At 50.1% G+C, this 12,233-nt stretch overlaps 2 protein-coding genes across 10 annotated transcripts; one reads left to right on the forward strand and one right to left on the reverse strand.

Annotated features, from left to right (window-relative positions):
- Positions 1-24: 24 nt before the first annotated feature.
- PPOX (protoporphyrinogen oxidase) lies at positions 25-4,526 on the forward strand. Of its 2 annotated transcripts, XM_007484970.3 has the most exons (13): positions 120-435; positions 691-796; positions 986-1,120; positions 1,300-1,415; positions 1,696-1,828; positions 2,074-2,218; positions 2,312-2,499; positions 2,949-3,009; positions 3,160-3,278; positions 3,367-3,477; positions 3,952-4,101; positions 4,180-4,222; positions 4,311-4,526. In XM_007484970.3, the coding sequence occupies exons 2-13, from the start codon at positions 710-712 to the stop codon at positions 4,442-4,444; spliced, it is 1,422 nt and encodes a 473-aa protein (XP_007485032.1). In that variant the 5' UTR covers positions 120-435; positions 691-709; the 3' UTR covers positions 4,445-4,526. The 2 variants fall into 2 exon arrangements, with proteins under 2 accessions (XP_001381688.1, XP_007485032.1); XM_001381651.4 differs by having other exon boundaries at positions 25-796.
- Positions 4,527-4,635: 109 nt separating this feature from the next.
- Positions 4,636-11,597, reverse strand: B4GALT3 (beta-1,4-galactosyltransferase 3). Of its 8 annotated transcripts, none has more exons than XM_016429030.2 (8): positions 11,450-11,597; positions 10,082-10,156; positions 9,374-9,638; positions 8,625-8,845; positions 7,652-7,842; positions 7,366-7,488; positions 5,478-5,582; positions 4,636-5,378 (listed from the first exon to the last, which is right to left on the reverse strand). In XM_016429030.2, the coding sequence occupies exons 3-8, from the start codon at positions 9,624-9,626 to the stop codon at positions 5,114-5,116; spliced, it is 1,158 nt and encodes a 385-aa protein (XP_016284516.1). In that variant the 5' UTR covers positions 9,627-9,638; positions 10,082-10,156; positions 11,450-11,597; the 3' UTR covers positions 4,636-5,113. The 8 variants fall into 8 exon arrangements, with proteins under 8 accessions (XP_016284516.1, XP_007485037.1, XP_007485036.1 ...); XM_007484975.3 differs by having other exon boundaries at positions 8,625-8,860; XM_007484974.3 differs by having other exon boundaries at positions 8,625-8,860; positions 10,082-10,203; positions 11,450-11,588.
- Between the last annotated feature and the right edge of the window lie 636 nt (positions 11,598-12,233).

A 12,233-nucleotide genomic window follows, 5' to 3' on the forward strand; every position in this document is an offset into this window, starting at 1 on the left:
AATTGGCTCCGCCCCTTCTGGAAGAAGCTCGGTTGACTAGGCATTTTTATTGGTACAGCTTACGGGGCTCCGGGCCCACCAATCCGAATTTAGGAAAGGGCTGCGTCCCGGAGCGAGCCTCCGGCGAGTGAGGAAACGGCGAGCCAGAAGGGACGAAAAGAGTAGGAGACCGGGGGTGAGGAAATGGAGTGGATAAACCGCTGAGGCCCGGCCAGAGCCTGAGGCCTCTCGGTCATGGGAGATGGCCGGGCCCCACGCTGCTGGGGCCTGAATCTCCGATCAGGCCTCCCGGGACCGTGCACTGAACGATAACGCGGGGCGTGGCCCTTATCTATACTCCCTGACTGCAGCGTGGGGGTGGGGCCTCTGGAGCCCTGAGAGCCCCCGTGCCTCTCCTTCCCTTGCTCTCCCTCATTGTGTCTCCGGCCTCCCTCGGTGAGTCTAGGGCTGCGGGCTCCCAGGGGCGGCAGAGGCTTTGCCTCAACCCCCCCCACCCACCCCCCCCCACACCCTCCGGCAGGGAGGGGTCCGGTGGCGAAGGGACTGGCACACGCTGCCCGCTGCCTCAGTTTTCCCCTTGGCGGGAAGGAGGGATCCGGCTGGGAAGGTCCCACGTGCTGCCGGCTGCGTGCCCCCCGGCCTCGGGGCGGGGAGCATCCGAGCCCCCATCTGCAAGGCCGTCTCTCCCAGCCCTCCCGCAGGCTCTCCGATGTCCCGGACCGTGGTCGTGCTGGGCGGTGGCATCAGCGGCTTGGCCGCGTGTTACCACCTGATCCGGGCCCCTCGGCCTCCCAAGGTGAGTTCCTTGTCCTGGACCGCCCTCCAGTATTTCGAAAAGCGCCACCTTTCGATCCCCGACCGCCGCTACCAAGCCCCAACTTTGACCCCAACTGAGTGGCCTCGGACCCTGGAGTAGAGCGGGCTGCTACTGAGTATGGTGGTCGGATCTCCCTGATCGTGGGCCTCCCCCGTCCCCCTCTTCTAGGTGGTCCTGATCGAAGCCAGTCAACGTCTTGGGGGCTGGATTCGTTCAGTCCAACGAGAGGATGGAGCTGTCTTTGAACTCGGACCCCGAGGAATTCGTCCTGCCGGAGAATTAGGAGCCAGGACCTTGCTCATGGTGAGGAGGCAGTCAGTCAGAGTCCGCCCCGAGTCCTGGGAGGGGGAGAAGGGTTCTGATCGGGTGAAGGGAAGATCTCCTCTCAGACGACCCCCGCCCCAACTGTTCTCCCAGGCCAGTCTTCCTTTAATTTTTCTTATTCCTGGGTGGGTGGGGGATGGGGGGGTTGTTGAGGGCAGGTCTCAGAGCTTGGCTTGGACTCTGCAATTTTGCCTGTTCCCGGGAACCATCCTGCTGCTCAAAACCGCTTCCTGTATGTGGGGGGAGCTCTGCACCCTCTGCCTACTGGCCTTAGGTTGGTTTTTCTTTACCTTAAATACCTTAATCCTGGCCCCTGTGTTGAGAAACAGTTTTTTACCCTGTCTCCCTCCTGTCCTGCAGGGTCCCTCACTCCCAATCTCCTGCCTCCAGGATGCTTCTTTGGTCTCACATTCCTTAATTTCTCCTATATCCCTTATCCTGGCCTAGCAAGCCGTGCACCTCTCCCCCAGCCCCCATCCTCATGTAGAAAGAATATCCTGGGGACCTTCCAGGTGATCTTTTCTCACTCGTCCTCTTTTCCCCCTTGGAAACAGGGGCTTGTTCTTTCCAGCCCCTCCTTTCTCCAAGCCGCTGTTCTGGGCTGGCCTTCGGGAGCTGACCACCCCTCGTGGCCTGGAACCTGATGAGACTGTGCACAGCTTTGCAGAGAGGCGCCTGGGATCTGAGGTGACTGGCCAATGGAGCTCCCCCAAACTCTTTTGTGACATGATCCGAGGACGCTGTCTCCCCTGTCTGCAGCCCTGGGGAACCTTTCCACGACCCCCAATGCCTACCACTAGAGAGCAGAAGTTATTTTCCAGCCCTTCGCCTGTTTGGGAAGAAAAGCTGTCATTGAGGGAAGACTAGGATGCCAAGCCCTGGAGAGCCAAAAGCCTAACACTTTTCTGTTCCTGGACATTCTTTTTCTGAAGGTGGCCTCTATCGCTATGGATAGTCTTTGCCGAGGAGTATTTGCCGGCGATAGTCGAGTGCTCAGCGTCCGCTCCTGCTTCCCCAGCCTCTTTAAGGCCGAGCAGACTCATCGGTCTGTGCTTCTGGGGTTGTTGCTGGGGTCAGGTGAGGAGGTGTAGCCTTGAGAAGGCAATAAGGAGTAGAGGTGGAAACTAAAGGCAAGGCTAGGAAAACCTGACTTCTTCCTAACTCCTCCAGGGCAGAGCCTCCTCTTAGAGTCACCTCTGATTAGTCAGGCCAGAGCTGAGCGCTGGAGCCAGTGGTCACTTCGGGGAGGGCTGGAGACACTGCCCCAGACCTTGGGCACCCACCTGTTAAGTCAAGGAGTCACCATTCTGAAGGGTCAGCCGGTCTGTGGGCTCAACTTCCAGTTGGGTAAATGGCAGGTAAAAATGGTTCTAGAGGGAACTTGCCCCTTGGGTCTGTCTGACTGTCTCATTGCTCTCAGTGCCTCTTGCTTAGTGGGCTAACTAGTGAGACAAAGATTACTGTGTCCCTCCTGACCTCGACTCAGGTATCTCTTTCCTTGGTTCTAATACCATTCTTAAGCAATGAGTGCTAGTAGCCCGGCTGCCTTAGGATGCTCTTGGGAACACAGGCTTGGGGAAGGAAGCTCCCATTTCTGCCAGGAGTTTCATTAAGGGGCATCCATTCTCTTTGCAATGGTTAACATGATGTTTGTGAGGGAAGCTGAATACATTGGGAGGGCACTGTCCTGGAGTACAGGCCTTTTTCTACCCATTCTTCCCCCCCCCCCCCCCCCTCCATTTTGTTGTTGTTGTTGTTGTTAGAGCTCTGAACCATTTCCACCCATTTTCCTGTCTGTCTCTTTCAGGTGTCTCTAGGAGATTGCAGCCTGGAGGCCGATCACATCATTAGTGCTATCCCTGCTACAGGTAGTGGGGTGAGAGGGTACTCTCCACACGGTATCTGGGGGCGGGATTCAGAAGTAAGCCTTCGATGTTTGATTTCCCAGGAGGGACTTGGCACCAGGAGCCTTTCCCCAGAGGATGGTGCCAAATGACCTTGTGCCTTTCTCCCTCCAGTGCTAAGCGAGCTGCTTCCTTCTGAGGCAGCACCTCTGGCTCAGACCCTGGCCCTAATTCGTGCTGCCTCTGTGGCTGTTGTGAATTTGCAGTATCGGGAGGCTCATCTGCCTGTCCAGGTAAAAGGGAGTGGGGAGGAACTTTGGAATAAGAAAACATGGGCATGGCTGAGACCCTGCCTCACTGACACAGTTGCCTTTTTTCCAGGGTTTTGGACACCTGGTACCTTCTTCTGAAGACCCTGGCGTCCTGGGAATTGTATATGACTCCGTTGCCTTCCCTGAACAGGATGGGAGCCCTGCCAGCCTTAGAGTGACCGTGAGGGAGTGTTTTTATGGGGGGCTATCAAGACAGCAAAGGGAGGTTGAGACAACTGAGAGTGAAGACCTAGTCCCCACCTCTGTCACTTACTTGTTATGGACAATTCAGTTCAGATTGAGCCTTACATCTAGAACCAGGTTAAAAAAAAACAAAAACCCTTACCTTCGACCTCAGAATCAATATTGTGTATTGGTTCTAAGGCAGAAAGAGGAGTGGTAAGGGCTAGGCAATGAGAGTTGTGATCACCCAAGATCACAAAAGTAGTGTTTGAGATCACATTTGAACCTAGGACCTCCTGTCTCTTCTCTCTAGACCTGGCTCTCCATCTACTGAGCCACCCAGCTATTCCCTAGGGAATATTTTAAAAGCAAACACAAAACTCAGTTGAAGGCATGAGCCTAGACCTGATGATTTGAGAAATCTTATGTTAGAACATGGCAGAGAAAAGCTAGTGTTCTTTCCCTTGCCCAGGTGATGCTGGGGGGTTCTTGGCTGCAAGCACTGGAGGATGGAGAGCAAACATTAGCTCAGGAGCTATTCCAACAAGCAGCCCAGGAAGCAGTTGCCACACAATTGGGGCTAAGAAAGCCACCGAGTCAAAGCCTGGTTAGCCTACACAAGGTGAGTTAAGGTTGAAGAGGGGGTAATGGGGAAATGGCTAGGAAGTTGCTCCTAACCTCTTGGATCTTCTCTCTTCAGAGCTGTATCCCTCAATATACTTTGGGCCACTGGCAGAGATTAGGTGAGCTGTAGGGGAAAGGGGAGATACTGATAAAAGATCAGGAAGTAAAAATTCAACTGATTTTTGCCTACATCTTCTTCCTTTGCAGAGGCAGCTGCCCAGTTTCTGGCCAATCATCAACTGCCCCTGACTCTAGCAGGAGCATCCTATGAAGGTGTTTCAGTCAATGACTGTATAGAGAGTGGTCGCAGGGCTGCCACTCATGTCTTGAAGGAATCTTGACCTCTGACCTACAGCCTTTTCTCTTATCCCTGCAGGCCAGGGGCTCAGTCAAGACTAATAAAATTGCTCCAGTTGGACAGTAGCTACCTGTTTTTACTGTGATAGCCATCCTGTCCCTGCTAAAGAGGAAAAGCCATGACAAAAGACAGGGCCAAAACTTAGGAAAATGAGTTTGAGAAGATAAGAGCAAAGAAGAGACACCACAGAGTCCTTTATTAGAAAATATATAAAAATCCCAGGGTTTCTAGGCAGACCTGGTGAAGAGACACCCCAGAAGAGAATCCCATAAGGGAGAGACTATGCCCTTCCCAACTGACACATTCCCCCAGGGGCCATAAATAAAATAAATATTCACAGGGGCCCAGGGAGGAGGGTCATACCTGAGCCCTCTTTTGGGGATAGGGTGAAGAGGGGGGAATAGGTGAACCCTAGGTCCCAAACCTACTCCCACCCTAGTGGCAGGGTACTCCCACAGAAGTGGAGAGTCAGCATTACATATAACACATCTGTGAATCACAGTCATATGCCCTATCTTGGGGACCCAGAAGTAGGGCCCTCCAAGGCCGCAGGAGCCCAGCTCTGGCCCAGCAGAGGTAACCCCTTAGGCAGCAGTGAAAGGGGACCAGGAGAGTACACATTCCCTCTAATCTCAGATGAGATGAGGGGCTGTCAGTGGGAACCGGTGTAGTTGGCAGGAGGCAGAGGACCAGGCTGTACTGGAAATCGGCGACGTAGCATTTCGTGCCGAAAAGCCTGAGAGGAACCAGGTGGAAATTTGGGATTTGAGGGAGGCCGAGGGCCACGGGGATCAACCCCAATGTCTGCTGTAATATTGGTATAAAGTGGACCCAGTTCTCGAGCCAGCAATCGGTATGTCAGTGAGTTCATCCCATCCTGTGTCCATGAACGTTGTGTCCGGATCAAGAGGTCAAACCTGGGGATCAGAGTAGAAAGCTAAGATGCCTGAAGGATGGCAGGAAATAAAAATAGTAAATTGGAACTTCTCTGAGCGCCTCTAACCTTCAGCCCCTACCTGTGAGGATTTTCTTCATTTCCCTTGTCTACTCGGTGTTTCACCATCTTGTAGTGTCCCACAGAAATGGGTGGTCGAGAGATCTTCATACCAGCTAGACGAACCCTAATAAAGAATGTTGTATTAGGAGAGTATAGAGCCAGCCTATATCATCTGTTAAATCATTTCTCAGTTGTGTCCAATTCTCCATGAACCCAATTGGAGTTTTCTTGGCAAAGATACCCGAGTGGTTTGCCATTTCCTTCTCCAGGTCATTTTACAGATGAGGAAACAGGTAAAACAGGGGTAAGTGATTGCCCAGGGTTATATAGGCAGTAAGTGTCTGAGGTCAGATTTGAAATCGGGGAAAATGAGTCTTCTTGACTCCAGGCCTGGCATTCTATCCATTGTGCCACTTCACTATCCTGCCAGCTCATATAGGTCTGAGAACAGAGGAAAAGGAGAACTGTGGGAATGGGAGAGCAGGCCAAGGAGAAAGAATACAGACAATAGCCAACTATGAAACTATTAAGTATTTAAAGGAATGTTATTTATCTTTATAAAGAAGATAAATCAGAGAAGTAGAAAAAGGAGCCTGTGTTCTAAATGAATAAGAGGAAAGAAAAAGCTCCATACTGGGACACTAAGGCATCCCATGGGACAAGGAAGTATTAGTGCTCAACCTTGCCCTCATTTCTAAAAAACTCCCAGAAATTAAGAGTTGCTCTTGAAGCCTGAAAAGGGAAGCTAGAAAACCCTGTGTTGGGAAAAAAAAGGCAAAAGCCCAGGAATTAAAAACCAATTACAAGTTCTAATTTTTGACTGTGCTTAGAACAATGCACCAGAGGCATATCCTGACTGGTGACTTGGGTAAGGGAACGTCTTGGCAATTCAAGGGTGTAGGAGTAGCAACTAGCTAATAAAACAGCAACAGAATTCTGAATTCAAGAGATAGGGGGCAGCTGGGTAGCTCAGTGTGTTGAGAGCCAGGCCTAGAGACAGAAGGTCCTGGGTTCAAATCTGACCTCAGACACTTCGCAGCTGTGTGACCCTGGGCAAGTCACTTGACCCCCATTGCCTAGCCCTTACCACTCTTCTGCCTTGGAACCAATACACAGTATTGATTCCAAGTCAGAAGGTAAGGGTTTAAAAAAAAAAGGGGGGTGGGGGGGGAGATAACTGCAAAGGCCAAGGGTCAGCACAGTAATGTGATTTTAAAAATAGGCAATATGGTCTCTTTGTAAGTATTTTTTTAAAACATGGGAAATTAAAAAAATAAAACCCCTTTAGAACGTCTATCTTTTGCATTTTCAGACCGGACAAACCTGATTCTGCCCAGTCCACCACAAAACAGTTTTCAGGTATGATCTTAGTCTACAGACATGATAGTAAATCTATGGCACGCAGCAACCTCTCTGTGGGCACACATATGCTGTTACCACCAGAGTTAGTTACTAGAAAAGCAGAGGGACTTGAGTGGAACTCTCCTTTTCCCTCTCCACAGCCCCTCCCAGCCCCTCTGCCCAACAGCCTAAGCACTTAGTTCCTCCCTTTCTCTCTTCCCTGTTTTAGAGTAATGGGTATGGAGGGGAGGGGAGCACAGCAGGCAGTCTGGGGAGTGGGGTCCAGCACAGAGTCTCTAAAAGGTTCATCATCACTAGTTTAGAGGGATGTAGTTCTAGCAGAGATGCAGAAAAAGGAAATGAAGGGACACAGTGGGAAGCCAGACCCAGACGAAGTCATAGCATACAAACTGGAGAAGGGCAAGTAGGAAGAGAGGTGACAGAAAGAGTAGATTGACTAGGAGCAAGTGCGAAAGGAGGAAGAGGGGGGAAAGGGAATGGTCTCAAGAGGAAAAGGACTTGGGAGTATTGGATATGGGATGGCCAGGGGTCACAGCCAATCTGACCTGGTGGCAATATCGTCGTCTTCTCCACCCCAACCCCAATATTCATTAGGGAAGCCATTCATCTTCAGGTACTGATCTGGAGTAAGAGCTGAGACGCCCCCAAAGTACTGGGGGTATGGGAGGCTAGAAGAAAACAGATACTCATAAAGTGCTAGGGGAAAACATTCCTTGCCCAAACAGATCTATCTGGGCTCCATTGGGCCTTTACCCCAAACTGTAGCATAGGTACCCACTATTTCTAGATTCCTTCCCCTCCAAATCTTCAATGATCATTAAACACACATACCTATATCCAAACTTGTTCATGGCAACAGCAACATGCCTGGGCCCCCCAGGGTCACACACATAAAGATTGTGATCATTTTCAGGCAGCAAATCCACATCGTGCAGAAATAGGCAGTCCCATTCTTCATCACGAAGGGCCTCCCGTACCCCTACGTTGAGCAACTTTGCCCTATTAAATGTTCCATTTCCAGCCTGAGAAACAATGGAAGGGCATCATTTGAAATGGTTGAAGAGGGAGTGAAAATAGAGCAAAAGAGGGCCGATGAAAGGATATAATTACACTGAGAAAGGTGATAAGTGAAATGGGCCAGTAGTGGGCACTGAGAAGCAAAATATTACTGGGTACACCAATTTTTGAAAATATAAAGCAGAAATAGGGGCACTATATGCACACTGACTAGAATTTGGTAAAAAGAAAAGTACTGTCATATCCCACCATATTGTTAGTTGTTGTTCAGTCTTATCCAACTCTTCATGATCCCATTTGGGGTGTTCTTGACAAAGATATTGAGTGGTTTGCCATTTCTCTAGCTCACTGATTACAGATGGGGAAACTGAGGCAAACAGGGTTATGTGACTTGTCCAGGGACAAGGGGCATACAATTAATAATTGTTTGTGGCCAGATTTGCACCTTGGGAGACATGGGCCCCTGACTTTGGGCCCCGATCTCTATCTACTACACCAACTAGCTCAATACTATCTGACAGTGATTTCATTGGCACAGGGACTTCACACTATGGAGAAATAACTTCGTCAGCTTAGTTTCAGAAAGATTTTTTGGGATCCTGGGAGGTTAAGGGATGTTTGTAGGGTCACCTACGCAGTGATATATCAGAAATATAATTCAAAGTATATTCTCTACCCGATACATGACACTACCTCTCAATTAAAAATAAACGCAGAACAGAAATAAAGGGTGATGCCCTAGCAAATGTTGCTTCTATTAAGTGTGATAGCACATCTGGGAAGGTACCTGGTGGATAACATAGATGCCATAGGCAAGCTGTTGACGTTGTAGAAAAGGATGTAGGTGGTAGAGTAGCAGCCGAAGATGGGGTTCCCGAGCCCGATGGGGCACAATGATGGCAGTTCGAGATCGAGGCTCACAATCCCCTGGATGGTAACGGCCCCCAGGCTCTACTCGAGGGTTCCTCTCCAAAATCTGTGCCATTGATGGCACTGGGCTAAAGGACACTGACACAGGACCCACTGTTATGAGGGAAATAGTAAGGTCAGGGAAACTTAGACCTCTTCTTGTTTTGGGCCTAAACTTCCAAAAAGGTTCTGGACTCTAACACCTGGAGGATCTTAAAAACAGGAAACATTCATCAAGCTGAGAGTCTGGCTATTGAAACTAGAAGTTTCTTTGAACTTCTGATTTCCTCACTTACAGCATTCTCCTCTATACCAAAGGTACAGCTGATTGGGAAAGTAAGTCTGGAGGGAAGGTAGGTTATAGGACAAAGCCTGAGCCCTACAGACTCTAGATGACTTGGGATAGGGACATGGTAAATCCAAGAGGTGTTCTAAGCAGGAAACACAACGAGTTCAACTAGAGTAAATTCAGTTTCCCATTCTTCTTCCCATGCCACCCTCAGACCTCGTACTAGACCTCATCTTTTCAAGGCATACCATCTTTCTCCACATTACTCAAACATACTTCCTCCCCACCCCCCAATGGCCCTTTCCCTTATTCTGTTCCTTTCCCCCCTCTTAGCTCACCTAGGAGGGGAGAGCGTTCAGGGCAGTAGGGCAAAGCTTCTGGAGCCACAGGAGCCCCTGGGGCCCCAGGCAGTCTGCTGAGGTTGGTATAGACATCATGGGGTCGTGAATAATCAAAGGTGGGGCCTGGGTCTCGACCAAACAGGGCACCAAGGCTACGGAAACCACCAAGGGACAGGTACATCATGACAGCCAGCTGGGAGCCCACAAGCAAGGCCAGTGTGCAAGGCCGATCTAGAATCCGACGAAACATCCTGGAGTGTGACTAGAAATGGAAAGAGATGGCTACTAAGAGGAGGCAAAGAGGGGAAAGACAGAGGAAGCTATGGGAAACCAGATGGGTCAAGGTGAAAGTAACAGAGACAAGTCATATCTGAGAAACAAGGAAGCAATTCCAAGACAGTCAAATGGAGAGAAAGTAAGAGGCCACAGTAGGCAAACAGAAGTAATCAGAATAACAGGAATGGGAGCTAGGGTGAATAGAGAAAACTGAAGTGAGAATAGAACTGGACCTCCAACTGCTCTACAAATGCCTATTATTTCTTGTCCAAGCTGAACTTTCCCACCATACCCCTGCCAAAATTTTCTAGTCCCAATCCTTACCTGCAAGAATTCTCTTTGTGCCATCCCTAATGAGTATGTCAGTCAATTCCAGACAGTTTACATGGGGAGAACCACTGACACTTTGTTGGAGAGGAAGGGACTCACCTGGACTCAGGCTGTTGCTTGAAGGGATGAAGGGGCTCCAGGGGGCTCTGGAGGGGTAGGTCTGTGAGGCATCATCTAAAGTTGGGAATGTTGGAAAGAGGAGAAAGGAAAGTTCTCTCCATCTGTAGAGAGACAGTTTGATGTCTTGGGAGGAATACTGGACTTGGGGTCAGAACTGACTTCAAATCCAGGCTCAGATGCTTACTATCTGTTGTCCCTAAGAAAGTTACTTTACTTAAAACTCCAGTTTCCTAACTTGGAATATAGGAATAATAATACTTCCTCTACCTATTCCACAAGGTTGTTGTGCAGACACCTGAAAGCACTATATAACAGATGTGAACTATTATTAACACTAAGATCCCAAGGGAGAATGGGATTCAGCTTGGGGAAAGAAAAAGCACAGCTTCTTTTAGGGTTAAGGAAATATGATTCCCAGTCGAGGAAAAAAAGATACTGGTCTGGATGCCAATTCCTGTATTAGGAAAAGCCTGTTTTCCAGGAGGTAAATGCAGGGAAAGGTAGATCTGGGTCTGGGAGAGGGGACAAGAGAAAGATCGGGAATGTCTCTCCAGGGAATAACAGTAGGGGTGGAATGTCCTCCCCCTACAGGCCAATCGGGGGCCCTTAAGTTAGGACCCAGAGAAGGGATCGCAAATACTTCCCCTCCCCCATCCCAACAGGACAGACCAGTTTGGGGACCGAGGACTTGGCGTGGCCAGTGATGAACTTGTGCCCTTAGCTTAAGTACCTTGCTGGAATGAGGGGGTTGAGGACACGGCAAAGTCAGAGGCCGGGGAGGGGAGGGTTTGGGAGTCTCGGGCCCAAAGAAGTGAAGCAGCTTCAGTTTCTCCTCCTCCTGCCCCGCTCCCACCTCCTCCCCAGCTTGGCAGGTACCATTAGGGAGCCAGAGAGTGAACCCGAAGCCCTGGAGGCCTGACAACTTGGAGCAGTGAGGTCGACCCCCACCGCGACCCACACAGAGGTTCAAGAATCTCCCGGAAAAGGGGTGCGAGATGGGGATGGGTTGCCAGCATCCGGTAGTGCGTGGCAGTTCACCTGGAGGGGGCGGACCCAACGGTCGGTGGCGGCCCAGGGAAGACCTCAAGCCTCCCTCCGCTCCCCCAAGTTCCAGGCCGCTTTCCCCAAGGCGGGCTCCTCTTCCCCTCACAGACCCACCCCCCCCCCCGGGTCCCCGTCCGTCTCCCACCATTGGAGGACGCTGCCACCCCCGCCCCCGCTCCCTCCAACCTCAAGGCTCGTATCACCGCCCCCGCCCCTCCGACTTTAGGGGCCTCTTCACCCTCTCGCTCCCCACCTCGAACCTGGGCCCAGGTCCCCGTCCTCGGAGCCACCAATCCCCGATACCTGGCCTTCTTTCATATCCCCCTGCATAGACGCCCTGAGAGCCAGGAAAGCGGCACCGCCGCCATCTTAGAAAAGAGCCCAGTGTTGGGGGCGGAGCTTGCCTTCCGGGGACCTCAGTCAGGGTAGGGCGGAGCTTAGGAGAGCAGAAGCTCGGAGGGGGCGGGGTCTGTATGAGCCGGCCTCTGGAAGGGCGGAGTCTGGTGAGGGGGCGGGGTCTTGCTAGTTCTTAAACAACTTGAGTGGTTTAATTGTTTAATACCTAGAAAAAGAATCCAAGAATGAGAATTGTTTTGGAGGGCATCATTCTATTGGAAAACTCAAAAGAGTCCTTGCTCAAGGAGGGCAAATTCTTTACCTGTGAATTACTGGCAGAATTGTAGATTCGGAAAGTTATAGCTTTGAAAGGAAATTGAGAATAAGCATTTCTTGAGCACCAGCTATGTATGTGCCAGGCTCATTTGATTTTCATAACATTGTGAGGATAGCTGATGTTATTAGCTTCATTTTACATTTGAGGAAACTGAGACAAACTAAGGGACTTAACTAGGGTCACAAAGCTAGTACGTGAAGTTAGATCTTTAAAAAAACACCAAAAACTTATTAAGAAGTGTTGGGTTTCAGTGGAATTGCTTGTCAGCTCCTGGAGGGGGGAAAGAAAAGGGATGGGAAAAATCATGAATCATGTAACCACGGGAAAATATTCTAAATAAATGTTTGGGGGAAAAGTGTTGGGTTTTAGAAAGGTTTTATTTACATATATTTATAAAATAAAATCATAGAATTA

This window comes from Monodelphis domestica, chromosome 2 (genome assembly GCF_027887165.1).
Source record: "Monodelphis domestica isolate mMonDom1 chromosome 2, mMonDom1.pri, whole genome shotgun sequence".
Lineage (NCBI taxonomy): Eukaryota > Metazoa > Chordata > Mammalia > Didelphimorphia > Didelphidae > Monodelphis > Monodelphis domestica.